Source organism: Zootoca vivipara, chromosome 1 (assembly GCF_965207765.1).
Source record: "Zootoca vivipara chromosome 1, rZooViv2.hap1.1, whole genome shotgun sequence".
NCBI lineage: Eukaryota > Metazoa > Chordata > Lepidosauria > Squamata > Lacertidae > Zootoca > Zootoca vivipara.
The window spans coordinates 42,136,523-42,153,000 of record NC_142582.1 but is presented as its reverse complement, the minus strand read 5'-3'; the positions used below and the strand labels follow the sequence as shown (position 1 = coordinate 42,153,000).

Here is a 16,478-nt window from a genome sequence, read left to right as displayed (position 1 = left end):
ATTGAATTTGTAGCACTGGCTTCAGAAACATACTTTAACAATGAATCACACTATATAAACAATAACACTTTCACAGCAGGGGGACACTGAATACCCTCTATCCACACAGGTAAACTGGGAAGATTGCCCAGCAGTGAAGAAAACAGAACAAGGTTATGGACTTATGTTCTAATACTTCAGCAGTGAAGAAAGCCTGAGGCTTTTTTTTTTTAAAAAAAAAGGGGGGGGAAGCTATTGCTTAAAAAGTGCTGGCAATGGCAATTTTGCATTAAAAGGTCCCAGTTTCAATCCTGTGTTTCCTAGTAGGGCTGGGAAAGACCTGTTTGAAATCCTGGAGAGCTAATTGTCAGTCAGTGTAAAACAACACTGAGCTACCGGGTAGATGGGTCAATAGTTTGACTTCATAAAAAGCAACAGGTCTGGAACCAACGGATGGCAGGCCTGGGCCCTGGCCAAGTACCCCAGGGGCTTGGAAAAGCCACTCTCCTGGGGCTCCAGATGCTTTTCAGAAGCAAGGCTGGGCTCTACCCTGGTTGGGGTGTGTGTGTGGAAAGCCCACTAACAGCACAGCCCTCCAAAGTCTGGTGGTGTTAGGCAACTTCCTTAAGTTCCATTGGTCCACCTATAATTCTCTGCCACTCTTGTCTAGTCTGCCTGGCAGCATCTCAAGAGCTGCTGGGGCTAAACCAGGAACATTTTCCAGCTTTAGTGGATGTACCCTGTACATTAACTTTTTTTGTTTTGTTATTATAAATGAATGTTGCTCTCTCTCAGATTTTAGATCTATTTTCAGAAGGCGCGTCAGTTACTCCCCACAATCTCATAAAGCCTAATTACAGCCATACCTCGGTTTAAGTACGCTTCGGTTTGAGTACTTTTAGTTTAAGTACTCCGCGGACCCGTCTGGAACGGATTAATCCACTTTCCATTACTTTCAATGGGAAAGTTCACTTCAGGTTAAGTACGCTTCAGGTTAAGAACAGACTTCCGGAACCAATTGTGTACTTAAACCGAGGTACCACTGTCATTTAAGAGGCTGGCAATATATATTGCACTAAACAAGGATACTGATGTTAAGCAACATGGCGTTTCCCCACAGACATCAGCTTATGAAAATCTTAAGCATTTTCCCAATTTCCCAATTAATAAAGCCCATAAATCACCACTTCTTATGTAACTGGGGGTGTCAGTGATAAAGGATAGCTTAGAATTTTATGTATTTTACACTAGGTGATAAAACGTCTACATGAAACCGGGCCGGACCAGAGAACAATGCAGAGAAAAACAACTGCTTGCCAAATTAATCCAATTAAAAACTAGGGGGAAATGAGGCAAATTTGTTTTGTTGTATTTAATACTAGAAAACTTATTTACAGACATTAGTTTACATGACATTTCCTCAGGCTAAGTTCTTGTTTCCAACCAAACTTTTTATTTAACGCTGTCTGTCACTGAGACAGCTCCTGAAATGCAACCAGACCGCTCCTTGATAGGCCCATGACAGGGCCGATGTGATAATTCGCTTTCAATCCCCTTCACTGTGCTGTCTCATTATGCCTAATCTACTTACCTGCAACATCCTGAGGGGAAACAGTGACCCTTTGAATCAAGAAAGTCAAATAGTCCAGGCTAGAGTCTGAGGTTCATAATTGTTGTAATTCCACAATTAAACAGAAGGCAATGAACTCAAATATAGAGCGTATCAGTTTTTTCTACCTTTTATCAGAAAGCAATTAATGCTGTCACACAAGATACACAACACTGTGCTCTTTCTCTCTGTGTATGCACAGGTGGCTAAGCTGTGGACCAAACATGTATATGGCAAAATATATATACATAGCAACATGGTTGTCAAAGAATCTAGACACAGGGTTTCTCAGAAACAGCACTGTCTAAAGATGGGAGGGCATCCCACCACTGATATTAACTGTTCACCTGGTGTTTCCCCCTCAACCTTTCTCTCTGTTAGTGTGTGAAGCTTCTCTTGCAAGCCAGCTGATACATAATACAGCCCATTTTCTGCAGCACCTGATGTATAGGTATGGAGGGGAAATGAAACATATTAGACTTCCAATTCATGTGGCATATAATTTGCAATGTTCAGGGTCCTCACGTGAAAATATAACAGTGTGTAGAGCTTTTATTTTCGCAAGAAGCTATGCTACATAAAAAAATGTAGAAAGTCTGGCTGATGCATGAAACTATTTCAGCCTAGTATTTAGTTGAGGCTTAGCTGCTTCTGAATGGCCTTGTCTCTCAGTTTCTCCATAGATTCACCTATCTTTTGTCCAAAAACGTTGTTCTGAGATTGAATATACCAGTCCACAATGTCTCTTATATCTCTGGAAAAAGGATAAGAGGAAAAAGTTCAGGACATGAAACAAAGAGAACTAGACTGTTCCTGGAGCAGCCAGAGCTAGCACTGACCAGAAGTAGCTAACATTTGGCAGAGCATATTCAAACGATTGGGAGGAGAGGAACCTGTTCGGAAGTTAAACGTCTGGACTACCATACTCAGAAGTCTATCATATATAATGGCCCATATTCTGAGTGTGTCCATCACACAAGCCAAACATATCCAAATTTTGGTATACATACAGAAAATCCAAGGGCTACTGAAACCGATGGAATATATTCTACCAACACCACTTCCTTTTCCATTTATTGAATTTATATACACCACCCTATACCCGGAGGTCTCAGGGCAGTTCAGACATTATATACTTGATTATATTGTTAGAAACTATGTATTGTATTTATAACTCCTCTCATAGATAATATATACATATCCAGTACATGTGGACATGTATACTGACTGTAATCTTATTTATAATTCATGAAATTGTAAATCCTGTTGTTTATTCTTATGATAATATTTCATATTGTGGCTTAAAAACCAAGAGCCAGATTGCACAAAACAAATACTGTGGACAAAATTATATTATACCAAGACTGCAAGAAGAGCTGTGTAATGTTATATACCCTTTCCTAATTTATTTCCCCCAATAAAGCATATATATATATATATATATATATATATATATATATATATATGAATTCCACCATGCCCCATCTTGCCCTCAAATCTTCCATCTAATCTCCTTTAAAGGAGCTTGGTTCCTATATGGAGCCCACAGAATAATGGCCATTTGGTAGCCTTTTTGTATCCATCAATAGGGAACCATTACAGTTTCTGCTTAACTATAACAGCAAAGCAATACAATGCCTATTCAAATTCACATTGTTCACTTACCTGGATACAGGTGCAGTAGTCACAGATGTGCAGGAGGCAGCTTTAAACTCTGTATTTATTTCACTAGAAAGAGAAAGTAGTTCTTAACTATTGCAAGGATCATATAAGCCTTCAGAAGTGAATCTCAGTTGCGTACAATAGGAGTAAGAGCAAATGGTATGTTTAATGCAGGAATGCATTTAGCATGCCTGTTTTTTCTTAGTAGCAGTTGTAAGGTAAAGGACCCCTGGATGGTTAAGTGCAGTCAAAGCTGACTATGGGGTGCGGCACTCATTTTGCTTTTCAGGCCAAGGGAGCCAGCATTTGACCACAGACAACTTTCCGAGTCATGTGGCCAGCATGACTATACCGCTTCTGGCACAATGAGATACCGTGACGAGTGCCTGAGTGCACGGAAACGCCGTTTAGTAGCAGTGGGGTGTGTGGGTGTGTGTCAGAGAGGACCATGGCATGCAAGGAGGGAAGGGTCCCCATCCTGTGTTCCCAGTGAAAATCCTCCTGCTTCGAAGCTGCCATTTCCCCTGGGAGGGAAAGTATTACTGCTACTGATGGCTATGATAACTTATTCCAGTATAAACAACAGCATAGGGTGGGATGATTTTAGGGTGGGTGAGCTCCTGTTGTTCGGTCCCAGCTCCTGCCCACCTAGCAGTTCGAAAGCACATCAAAGTGCAAGTAGATAAATAGGGACCGCTCCGGCGGGAAGGTAAACGGCGTTTCCGTGCGCTGCTCTGGTTTGCCAGAAGCAGCTTTGTCATGCTGGCCACATGACCCAGAAGCTTTCTGCGGACAAACACCGGCTCCCTCGGCCTATAGAGCGAGATGAGCGCCGCATCCCCAGAGTTGGACACGACTGGACCTGATGGTCAGGGGCCCCTTTAGTATGGCTCTGATCCCCCCCCAAAGCTGGTTTTATTTAAACATACAAGTTAAATGTATGGGCCCAATGCTGATCTTCCATGGTTTCTTTCTTTTTTTTAAAGGACATTAAATGATTTCATGCATTTAACACACTTTATCTCTACTCTAGCCCTTAAATAGGATTGCAGACTACATCTTCATACACTAACTCAGATTAATAAAGCTAATTAGATAGATACACACTCCAAGGGCCATTCTCACCATCATCTTTGCTTCTCTATATGCTTGGACTTAAGAACATATCAGCTTAATTAGGGGTTTATTGCTTCACTACAGAAATCCAAGCAAGCTTGAACTGAACTCAGGCGCAGTAACAGGCTTCCAAAGTACAAACGATTATTTTTTAAAGCAGAACAGTTCTGCACAACCTGAATGTTTGCCTTCCCCGCAAACTGTCAGTCCAATTAAATCTCAGTTTCGATCTCATCTGTTATTTCTTTACAAGGAACGGCAAAAGAAATAAACAAATCAAAATAATTGTGCATTAGGAACTGTGCTGTATTATTCAGGGGTGGCTAAAGATGACACCCCAATGATATTCATCTGCTTATAGAGGGGAACAACAGCCGGATTTCACTTAGATAGGGTTGCCATATTTCAAAAAATCCAGGCACAGGTTTTTTTTGGGGGGGGGCAAGTTGTTGGTTGTTGAACTTTTTTTTGCAAAATCTAAAAGAATAATGTGCCTTTTTGAACTATTTTTGATGAAATTCGCCAAAATCTACACTACCGACAAGGGCTGCCATACGTTCTTAACTGCTGTGTGACCTTTTGTTGTAGGGATGTGTGGGATTCCTAGTTCCCATCAGCCCCACCTAGTATGACCCATGGTCAGGAATAGTGGGAGAGTCATGGTCCAATATCATCTTAGGCCAGGTGGTTCCCTCCCCTTCCCTCTAATGGAAACAGGCTTACCTTCCATACTTTTGTGATCTGTTCTCATCAGATGAGAGCTCAGTCTGTGGAAATTCAGCTTTTACCATCTCTGGTATAAGCAACACTGGAGACTCCACGTCAGCCACCCTGAAGATGAAGTTGACAGCTATTTCATTGTTAAAGTTGTTTGAGGGTATGTCTACTCAAAAGCAGGTTCTATTTAATTCAGTGGGGCCGTGAAGGCAGGGTGGCGCTGCGACCTAGGCTTCCCAATGATGTCGCTTTTGCTTACTGAGAGGGGGAAGGGTGAGCCATGGGGAGCTGAGTGGGGTGTGTGGGCACAGCAGCATTGGATTGACTCTGCCGCCATCCGCAGAGATGATCACCCATCACCACTCCACTGATCTTGCTGCTCCCAGGTTTAAGTGGACTTAGGATTGTAGCTTAACTTGTCATTTTCAGCCTTTAGGAACAAAAGCATCACGCATACAAGAGCAATCTTACACGTTTGCGATCAAATCCCAGTGCTTGAAACACAGCAAAATTGTTTCAAAAGAACAGTGCAGAGGAAACTTACTCATCAATTACACTTTCCTTATCATGCTCCGGTAACTCATGCAGTATTGGAGGTACAGCTTTTGGAATCATGACTTCATTGTAGGGATCAATGCTGCAGAAGACAGAACCACAGCGATGCATGTAGGAGAGAATGGGAGAAACACAATCTACATCCTCTCCATAATGTTATCTTTTCATAGATAACGATATCAATTCCTTTCAAAGGAAAAATAAGTGTGTGTGTGTTGTCTACATTAACTGTTGGGTCTTTTAAGTTATTTTTATTAGTTATTCTTGAAAATGTTATAAAAGATACAAGAGCAAACACAATATCAAACCCATGCTATGACCCTCCCTATCTTCATCATAATCTTTAAACACATAAAACTGGGTCTGACCTTACGGGTCACAGAAAACTTTTGAGGGGATGGACAAAAACACTCTGCCAACGGTGTGGGTGGAAAGTGGTGGAACAGCAGTAATCCACTGAAAAAACCAGAAATGTGTGGAATGTGCACAGAAAAATCAGATCAAAATGAGCCATTTGCAATGTAAGAGTGTTGCTCAGAAAGAGATCCACCTAAGCAGGCGATAAAACAGCGGCTACAAACTGCTGAGGTAAGTTCTTCCTTTGAACAACTCTAGCAGCCAACTTCCCCTTCCCTCAACTCCTAACTGAGGAGTAATTTAGGCTTAGTCTGACCTCTACTGACCACATGCAATGCCATATGCGCAAATCAAGCATTTCACTTTGATATTAATAAGCCTAGGATAAATAAATAGCTAGCTAGCTGCCGGATGAGCACTCATCGTTGGCTCTTCTGATCTGACCAAAGTACAGAGCAATTGTCAGGGACCATCTGGCTGTTGTTCTTCGCACCGTTTTTCATCTGAAGAATGGGATACGAATGCTTTGAAATAAGTTAATAGTAAACTGTAAGTGAACTAGCCTATAAGTAGCCTGTCAGGAAGCCTATGCTTTCAGTCTTGTGACATTTCCTGGGTTGTTTTGGGTATACACAATTGAGGTGCAATTAACTTAATTAGGTGCTTCAATGAAAGCACTCATTCTTTCTTACCAGAATGGCATTGCTATGTTGTTCAAGACAGGTACATTAGTTAAAGTTGACTGGATAACTGATGGGAATTTTCTCCAGGTGGTTAGGCCGTAAATCACTTCCTGAAAAGACCACATGTCAGAAAATTCTGCTAGCAATCTTAGCCAGTAAAAGAAGACAAGATCCCATGTCTTGGATCCCCAGTGACTTCAACAGCCCTTACCCTGTGATGAAGGAACTTCTTCTGTGTCACCGGTATGCAGGATTTTGGTGGGAACTGCTTGGTAAGTTCATACTTCGGAACGGGGCAAATATGATATTCAATGCTGCTTTCTGCGTAGGGAAATGGCTGCTTGAACTCACACAGTCCTGGGCTAGGATTCTGAAAAGGAAACAAAGGGTGACACTGAAACAAGAGCCACAGACCACACCCCCAGTTCTTGCTTCCTTTGAAGACAGACAACCAATAAGGAGCCAGGAAACTGAATAGCCAAGCCATTCAGGATGTGGCCCTGAAGCCTGCCCTTTTTACTTACGAAAATTTGAAGTGGATGATCGGTTGGAGGATGAAGCAAAGTTTCGGGAGCTCTGAGGTTTAGCAGGGTGGTGTCTAGTTCATCTTCTTGTTCCTGGAGTTTTTCCTCTGAAGCCGGTATTACTGGGATCAACTCTTCCTGATAAAAAGGCAGAAAGTAAATGTTCTGAAAGGGTGTCTTTCTGTTAGTTAGGTTTTTTTTTTAAAAAAAAGTATTTATTAAACCACCAAATGCTAAGAATGACATGAGAAAAGGGGGGGGGGAAGCAACACTGGAGTGGTTTTGTTACCTCTGCACCGGTCCTCAGAATTTGGGAATATTTTGGAACTTTGTAACTGGTTGCCGCATGGTGCACACAGAATGGCTGATATGCCATGAGGGTGAAATGCTGAGGGACCTTTGGACAAAAGAAAAAGGAATTGAAATACAATAGAAAACCCTAATAATCCAATGAAAACTACCTAAAATGAATTAACAAGGGAATATCATATTCATCGTAATTCATGTGCCTTCCCATGACGCTGTGTAGAGGAAACACTTCACATGGCAGGCATTTCAGGATCAGGATCCCTCTCTATTGACCTAGTTCTTCAATTTTTAAAAATAATAATCGGAAAACTTAGAAATGAAACACTGCCACCTGTTCCCTCTTGATCATGCCTTGCCTAATATCTAGCATAAAGCAAAAAACAGTACATGACTTAGCAGCCACCTAACCTTTAGTTCATAGAAGTGGTGAAGTTGTTTAATCTTAACATTTGCAGACCTGAGAGGAACTAAACCGAGAGCTTCAGGTGCCTGGAGAAAAATATCAAAACAGTATGTAAGATGGTATCAAATTTCCAATAGGGCTATCTGCCATTTTTTATTATACTAGAAACCGAGAGTTCTTAAATTAATGTCTTCCAGCATTCCACCATGTGGCCTGAGCCACCACTAAGAAGTGAGCAACTCGTTCTTGATTCTTATTGTTGTGATCCTCAGCCAAGAGGAGAATTAATAATGCTAACTGTGGAAACAACGGGATTGCCTGAGCAGTTTAGGCAAAGTCCCATAACGTGAAATTATAAACCCCAGGCAGTCCCACTACACAGGTCAGTAGGTGCCTACAACTTGGCACCCCTTCCAACAACAGCAGAAATGGAACCTTAGACCAGTGCCTCCTCCAGATTTCTTCAATTGAAATTTCCAAATTCTGATTCCACCAGACCTTCTGAGGCAGATTATTGTGAAAAGTAACCTCAAGTACTGAATTGTACCTTCCACTATCAATCTTTCAAATGGGAAAATTTGTCTTTTCTTTTCTTTTTATTAAAAAACAACAACAAATAAATATTGTTATTAGTTTTCAATTTATGTAACAACAATATTTTCTAATGATTGGACTGGGGAGGAAATATTATAATTGGCATCCAGGTAACAACAGGATGCTTTTTAATTGGAATCGATAGGCTTGAGAACGCCAGTTTTGTAGCCACAGGAAGGGGCTGCCCAACCGAATGAAAGGAGCACTACACTCTCCTTTAATCCACCAGCCATTGCTAACGTCACAGAGGCACCTACCAGCTCATCAGCCCGAGATGAACTGTAAGTGGGGAATTCAGAAGGCAGCAGGCGATCTTCCGTGAGGACACAAGGCACTCTTCCATCATCACTGATTGCTAGTGTGCTGGTCGTTTCGGAACTGCTGCTTTCTGTTGAACCAGGACAGAAATGTACAAACGCTAAGGTTGAGTTAAGAGTGGGTGACAGATATGCCTTTTGATCAACAGAAACAGTGGGAAACATTTGTCCCTTCGCTGCTCATTTTGACCCTGGGACCTGGAAGATGATGGCAGAAGGTGTCCCCACTTCCCAAAGTATTCCACATGCTTTCTTCTGCCATTCTGCCTAAATGGTAGCCATTGTCTTTTATGGTACAAAGCAAATGGTATGACATTCCTGTTTCTTGTTTTTACAGTACTTGTGATGTGTGGTCCACTCACAGAGGACAAGAGAAAAAAGCATAGTGGAAGCGCAGGGCCGCACTACAAAACCCATCTTGGTACGGAGGAATTTTTCTAGCTGTTCCTTTATTCATTCATTTTTAGCACACGAGGCTGCGCATCACAGCAGTGTGTCATGGCATCCTCTCTAATCATTGTTCACAACGTGACATGAAAACAAATATTAAAAAACAGGTTTCTAAATCAGAGGGCTTACCTGGGAATGCTTCTTCCTCTAATTGGTTTCTAATATTTTTTAATACTCCACGCCACACACTTAGCACACGATTGAGCCGGCCATGAACCACGATCTAGGAGAATCATTTAGGATATTATTCAGTCCATTTTCTATGTGGCATGTGTCTTCCAAAACTTTTCTGGAATCTCTATGTACATAAGTCTGGAAACTGCCAAATTGTTTTGTTTTTAAGCCTCAGGGTTTTTTAAACCTTACAGCTGTGCAACAAACTTGGAAAATATATGCACAAGGAGTGCATGTGGCCCTTTAAAAACTAATTTGAATTCGTAAAAGAAGGCACAAAAAAATTATAAAGCCTTTAAAGCTGCATACAGCTAACTATTTGAGGCACCGATTAACATAGTTATGGAACCTTAAAAGTGTAGGAATGTTTGTTGTTGTTCTTGGGAAGCTGGAAGGTGAGGCATCCAATGGCCTGGTGTAATTGCTGCAGTGCATCTACCTGTGACTTCCACTTTTTCCTATCCATGCAGAATTAGGCTTGGCAGCTGTATGGAATTGGGTGATATCAAAGAGCTGGCATACTGTTTCCTTCTTTGAATGCAAACACTTTAGGCAGTGAAGCCATCATACCCGCAACATAGATTCAATCATAGTTTCACAACAAAGCTGTAACTTTTAAAAAAGAGTTTTAAAACACACTTGCAAATTCAGGAAGGATTTAGGAATGAGCAGCATTCTTGCAGCTGGCAGGTGGCACACCAGTATTTAACTGAGACAATTTGTTTCAGTACCTTTCGAGCAGCTTGTTGGAACCGCCGCAGATTCCAGTGCCTGTGACACCAAGGGTTGTTGAGCAGGAGATCAAAAGTGGGATAGAATTTCGGGGGCTGCAAGGCACACAAAAAGGGAAGAGTTTCAGTCTTAAAGGGTTACAGTTAGGAATAAACGCTTTCAAGCTCTTTATTTAACAGCAGCCTATTTATACTGGTGACAGTATCTGCAATTACACAGAAGTATGACACAGTGACTTCTGCAGAACTAAGGGCTCCTCCAGACCACCTGTTTCTTGAACATTCATCCCAATTTGCTTACATGGAGGTTAGACAGTGGCCGGTCTTTATGGAACATTTGTTCTGATGTTTGCAGGAAGGTTCTATATCTATGAACATTCATATTGATTCGCTTGTGCAGTGGTGATACTCGTTCCCGTTACAGCAGGTTCACAACTTGTGCACATTTAACTTGTGTGCAATCACAGCTTTATGTGCTTGGCGGCAGGCTAACTGGTATCGCACAAATTAAACACATGCAAGGCGGAGAGCTTAAAAGTACTTTCCAGGCTGAGTTTTCCAGGCACAGCAAGAGCTTTTAAGCTTTCAGACTTGCTTACCAGGCTTTGGGAAGGTTTTGCACAGGATCCAGAGGCCTTCACAAGTTCTTGGATGGCTCTGTAAGATCCTGCGCCAGCTCTGGCAGGTAAGATTCAACTATGCACGATTCTGGCTTTACACACCACGCCTCAGAATGTAACCCCTGTGCAGAACATGATCTTACTGTAATCAATTGTTCACGCTTTTCAATAAATTTTCCCATCACTTTCCTAACCACAAAGAGATTAATTTTAAAAGTGGATTTGTTACACCAGTGTTAATTCACTTTAACTGTGCAAACCTAAATTTCCAGCATGTGAGTGAATCCCTCCAGCAAAATACAAACAGCCTGGAGGCAAACTTATTTCCAAGAAGCGCAAGAAGATTACAATAATCAGAACTTCATAGTGACAACTTGTTTCATTTCTTCCTAAGTACATGCCAATCAACTCTGGGGTGCATCTGGCTGAGATTTCTTTTTTAAAATCAACAAATTTCAGGTGGCTATTACACCCCCACACTACTGCTGCAATCTTTGGCTACCCCCCCACAACTGTTCTCCCTACTAAATCTCCAAGTGCTCACCAGACTCTTTCCCCAGTTATTTCCTATTGTCCAGAGACACCAAAGAAAGGAAGTTTCCCAGTTATATTCACAAGGATTTCTTAATGCAAAGGCAAGCTTCCCTTCTGTCTTCTCATCCACCCATTTGACTCTGACACAAAGACATACCTCGCCAATGTCTCGGATGACACGTTTGACTGAGACTTGAACATGCTTCCTTTGAAACTCCTTCTCCTTAATAGGCTCTCCGCTTTTAATCTGCCTCAGCACCATAAACAAAGATATATAAATTACCCACATCAGTACATTGCTGGGATCCTTAATCAAAGTCTTGCATTTAGGGCTCCATAAAATTGTAGCCTTCCAAGGAACTTGCAAAATGTAAGCAGAACTCATTAGTAAGATGAGTTCTGGGTTTGATTCATAGGTTGCCACTGAAGGGGTGGGATGGGATTGTTCTCCAGCTGGGAAGAAGTTGTCTGGAACTCTAAGGGACAAGGTGTTACATTTCCGGATATTACGGACTGTGGTGCATTGCTTTTTGTCATACTTTGCTGTGAACTGTGAACCACTTTTGAGCATAACGTATACAGAAAAGGAGTTTACAAATAAAGTGGATTGTAGCTCAGTGGCAGATCATCTGCCTTGCATGCAGACATTCCCAGGTCCAGCCCTCAGCAGCTCCAGAGAGATCTCCTTAGGAAACCCTTGAGAGCAGCTGCCCTTTAGTGTGGACGATACTGAACTGGATGGACAATGGGTCTGACTCAGTACAAGGCAGATTCCTGTGTCCCTATGACTATTTGTCTACGTTGACTAGGCATGTAAGACTATGACATGCTCCATGACTGATGCCATGGGACCACTGCCCAACCAACAGGGTACATGAAGATATCCCCGAGGAGCTTGTATAGGAGGTGCCTCCCTTCTTCTTCTGTTTCTCCCCCTGCTGTACTTTTTCTTCCTGCTATGCATGGCATGTGAACTCTGAAGACAGGAAACGGGACTGCACAGATTATCAAAAAATAAATAAATTAATGGCAGCAAGGTGCATGCTTTCTCTCAAGTTAAGTCTTCATAAGCCACAATCCTGAACACACCTTGTATACTCTAACAAGATGGAACTATCTGCCTGGGTACATGCATCCCAGCTGTTGCCTCCAATGTACAAACCTGCACAGTTCTTTTATTTATTTATTTTTAATTGTTTTTATTAAGGGTTTTCTTGGTTTACAAAGATAAGAGCAATGTCTCTCTTAACATTTTTACAGCTCAGTTTCGTTTGTTGAGACATTGGTGAGGGGAGGGGAAGGGTAGTAGGTAGAGGGAGGGAAGGAGGGAGGGATGGGGTGGGCTTTTTCTTGTCAGCGATGCTTGCATAGGTTCTCTGTTGTTCGCCTGTTTTCCTTTGATGGTGAGAGATGCTGGGGTTGGCCTAGGATATGGTTGTTCCTTTGTGGTTAGCTGTGGTGGTCTTTGTTTTGTTTGTAAGCCTGCACAGTTCTTTTAAAACAAAAATATGCCCTACCTTGTACAGTTCCACTTCTCTCTGTCGGTCTTCAGAAAATTGCTTTTGAAAAGTTGGAGTAATTGGTTCTTTGCCTAAATGAACCTGCCTGCATTCAAATCAGAGGGGAGAGAACAGTTTTCACTTTAAAGTTCAGCTCAGACAACTATTTACAGTGGTACCTTTGTTTACGAACTTAATCTGTTCTGGAAGTCCGTTCTTAAACCGAAACCGTTCTTAAACCGAGGTGCACTTTCCCTAATGAGGCCTCCTGCCGCCGGTGCCCTTCCACCGTTCAGCTTCCGTTCTTAGATCGAGGTAAAATTCTCAAACCGAGACACTACTTCCAGTTTTGCAGAGTTCTTAAACCGAATAGTTTGTAAACAGGGCTGTTCTTAAACTGAGGTACCACTGTACTAACAAGGCTTTTGCAAGGAGGAAATCAATCCAATGCAAATATTGTGCAGATTTTGTAGATCGCCTGCCTATTGACTTGACATGGGCAAGACACAATTAAACTTGAGCACTTTTAAGACCCAGTAATTTCAATGGAATTTCTACTGTTGAAACCCAGCTAATTTCAAAATGCTTAATTTTGGCTGAATCACTCCCTTCTGTTTTTAAGTACTCTTCTGGTTTATAGCCCTGTGCTTCTTCTTTGTTTCAACCCAAAGACTGCATTTGTATTGGCACATGAATGATTTACAAACCAAGATTCAACAACGAGTTGTGTTGCAGAAAGTGATTCTGCTTATGCCCGACGCCTATCTTTTGCCAGTTCCTCAATAATAATAATAATAATAATAATAATAATAATAATGTCTCCCGTTTTTCGCGGGAAACCCCCAGATTTTAATCCATTTCCTGCTGGTCTCCCGAATTGAAAAAAAATCCTGGAAATCCCCCGTATTTCCTACCTGCACGGAAGGCTCCATTTTGGGTGCTGGCGCCGCCCGATTTCCGGTGCCCAGCCATGGGTAGCGTGGCACCGGAAGTCGCTTCTACGCATGTTACGCATGTCCGAAAATGCGTAGAAGCAGCTTCCAGTGCCACTCCGCCCATGCCTGGGCACCGAAAATCAGGTAGAGTGGCACCGGAGGTCGCTTCTATGCAACTTCCGGACATGCGTAGAAGCGACTTCCAGTGCCGCTCTGCCCGATTTTCGGTGCCCAGGCATGGGTGGAGCGGCACCGGAAGTAGCTTCTACGCATGTCCGGAAGTTGCATAGAAGCGACTTCCAGTGCCGCGCCGCTGCTGATCCCGCATTTTTCAGCAGGAGACTTGGCAGGTATGGTGCCACTACTGAGAAGGCCCTCTGCCTGGTTCCCTGTAACGTGGCTTCTTGCAGCGAGGGAACCGCCAGAAGGCCCTTGGCACTGGACCTCAGTGTCTGGGCAGAACGATGAGGGGTAGAGATGCTCCTTCAGGTATACTAGACTCTACCTATTGCAGCCCCCTGTGACATATCCCTTACTGTTCCAGAAGGTCTCCCAATATTTGGGGGGGGGGAGAGAGGACTGCACATTGCAAAAGGGGAATTGCTTTTCACTAGCGCAAAACCATCAGTGTCCCAGTAAGTGCTTTGTTCAGTTACTGACCAAGATAAATCACAATCATATAAATTTTCACCAGCTATAAAACTGGGAAGCAAAGGATAAAATTACTTTATCCACTTTTTGCAAAAGATATGTTAGGGGCATATTCAGTTAGTTCTAAATACAATGAGCCGTTATATTTGTTTATTTCTGCTTGCATAATGTGTGAGCGCCACTCACCATTTAAGTTGATTGGTTAGCTCTGCTTGTATGTCCTGCTTGACTTTCAATTCAAAAACAGCTTCTTTCACCTGCCTTGTTCTAGCTCCTCCATCACCTTGCCCTCCTAGGACTGTAGGGCACAATACAAACAGGATGCTCAGGAGACAGAGTAAAATAGCCCTTCCATTATCACCACTGGCTGCAGTTACAAATGGTGAATTATTCCATTTAGTATGGTGTTAAAGAGACTGCAGAATGCTGAAAATGTGTGGATTATATTGCTACCAAGATCTGTTTTACAGGAGGTAGTGTCCTGAGTTTATGATGAAACTTCAGGTGTTATGGGAATAAGACCTCGGCTCTATGAATATTTTTAAATGAGACGTTTCTTGTTTACGTTACATAATTCAAGATATACAACAAACCCTCTTCAAGTGGTACACATTTGAAGAAGTGATCATATGATGACCAGGGTGGCACAGTGGCAGGATCAGTACAGAGAGGGTCCCAGGCCAAAACCATGCAGGGAGGTTCATAAGCATGGTCCTCACAAGCACAAAGTTATACTGCGTCGAAGGGACCTTCAGGGTCTCTCATGCTGAGCAGTGCTCAGAATTGCAAGGCCAGGAGAGAGTTGTAAGTGGTTTATTTCAACAGGGGGAAGATCATTCAGATTCAGATGGAATGGTTCAGTTTGTTTGTTTATTGTCCAAAAATATTTATAACCACCTGTTCATCTACAGTATAGAGATACCGAGACAGTATCCATCCATCTATCTATGTACAATACATCATATAGACTAATCATACAATAAAATTATGAGATTATTCATACTATGCATATTATGTAAGAACTACAATGAGACATTATTAGTACCTGTACGTCACAGAATCAAATTAGTAAATGTACAGAGATGCCAAAATTAGTCAAACTAAGCTGTGTTTCATGGTGGGAACAAGTTCCTCCAACTTCAAACCACTTTCCTAGGGCTGACTAGCGAATCTGCCTGGGGTGGATTGGGGGAGAAGATGGAAAGTGATGAAATGAAAGCACAGGTCCCTACCACAAAGAGCATACAATCTAGAAAACATCACAAGAGACACAACAGAGGAAGAGGAGGGAATAGAATGCAAATGTAAATAGGCGAAATAGTTTGTGATCACTGCACTTACAGATCAAGTGTGTTTGCTGCCATTTCCATGTATTCTAGTCAGGACCAGAAATTCCAGCCCTGTAGTACCACACATTACACAAACACATAATATTCAAAGTTATTACCTTCTTTTAAGTATTTAATCTTTAATTTGCCTGGTTCCTGAACCAAAACAGTTGCCACGGCATAAGGATTTGACAAATCAGCTGGGAATCTCAAGTTTTTATACTCAATGGCCTACGAAATAAAATGTGACACATCAAAACAAACAATGGGCCCAATTTCTTTCTAACAATCTTTGCCGCCATTGTTATTTTCCTTAAATCCCCCACCTGTGGTTTTTGTAGGGGACTGCCCCGTTCTGGCTTTGGCAATGCTGTCTTCTGCAGTAGCCGTGCCACTGCTTTTTGTGGAGACTTTGGTATTCTCGCCAAAACTGCTTCTTGCTTCTCAAAGTCTGCTTTCCTAGATTTCAAAAGAGACACATAATTTTAATTGTGATAGATGGAAGTACAGCTACAGTTCTGCAAAGGACATCAACCCATTAGGATGCGGTTGAAAAAAACATTGGCTTTTAAGTGGGAGTCTAAAACTTGGGATATCTTGAGACTTGAATCACTGTGTATGCTTTAGCAATGGCAGAAGCCCTTGAGACAGCTATATCTTCCACCTGTGCCCAGAGCCCAGGCATCCTTTTATGTGAAAATGGAGAGGGTCTCCTTCCTTGCCTCTGCTGT

At 42.1% G+C, this 16,478-nt stretch overlaps 1 protein-coding gene across 4 annotated transcripts in view; it reads right to left on the bottom strand.

Annotated features, from left to right (window-relative positions):
- Positions 1 to 1,336: 1,336 nt before the first annotated feature.
- Positions 1,337 to 16,478, bottom strand: part of CFAP221 (cilia and flagella associated protein 221) — a 51,278-nt gene continuing 36,136 nt past the window's right edge. For 3 of the 4 annotated variants that reach the window (XM_088662032.1, XM_035129803.3, XM_088662026.1), the window contains 17 exons: positions 16,074 to 16,206; positions 15,867 to 15,978; positions 14,606 to 14,717; positions 12,852 to 12,939; positions 11,492 to 11,581; positions 10,181 to 10,276; positions 9,405 to 9,498; positions 8,766 to 8,896; positions 7,920 to 8,000; positions 7,492 to 7,599; positions 7,203 to 7,340; positions 6,890 to 7,048; positions 6,688 to 6,788; positions 5,628 to 5,720; positions 5,090 to 5,197; positions 3,254 to 3,316; positions 1,638 to 2,342 (listed from right to left, as the gene is read on the bottom strand). In XM_088662032.1, coding sequence (XP_088518158.1) covers positions 2,219 to 2,342; positions 3,254 to 3,316; positions 5,090 to 5,197; positions 5,628 to 5,720; positions 6,688 to 6,788; positions 6,890 to 7,048; positions 7,203 to 7,340; positions 7,492 to 7,599; positions 7,920 to 8,000; positions 8,766 to 8,896; positions 9,405 to 9,498; positions 10,181 to 10,276; positions 11,492 to 11,581; positions 12,852 to 12,939; positions 14,606 to 14,717; positions 15,867 to 15,978; positions 16,074 to 16,206 — 1,831 coding nt within the window. In that variant the 3' untranslated portion in view covers positions 1,638 to 2,218. Of the gene's footprint in view, positions 2,343 to 3,253; positions 3,317 to 5,089; positions 5,198 to 5,627; positions 5,721 to 6,687; positions 6,789 to 6,889; positions 7,049 to 7,202; positions 7,341 to 7,491; positions 7,600 to 7,919; positions 8,001 to 8,765; positions 8,897 to 9,404; positions 9,499 to 10,180; positions 10,277 to 11,491; positions 11,582 to 12,851; positions 12,940 to 14,605; positions 14,718 to 15,866; positions 15,979 to 16,073; positions 16,207 to 16,478 lie in introns of all 4 variants that reach the window. The other variant, XR_015948191.1, reaches the window with a different exon arrangement.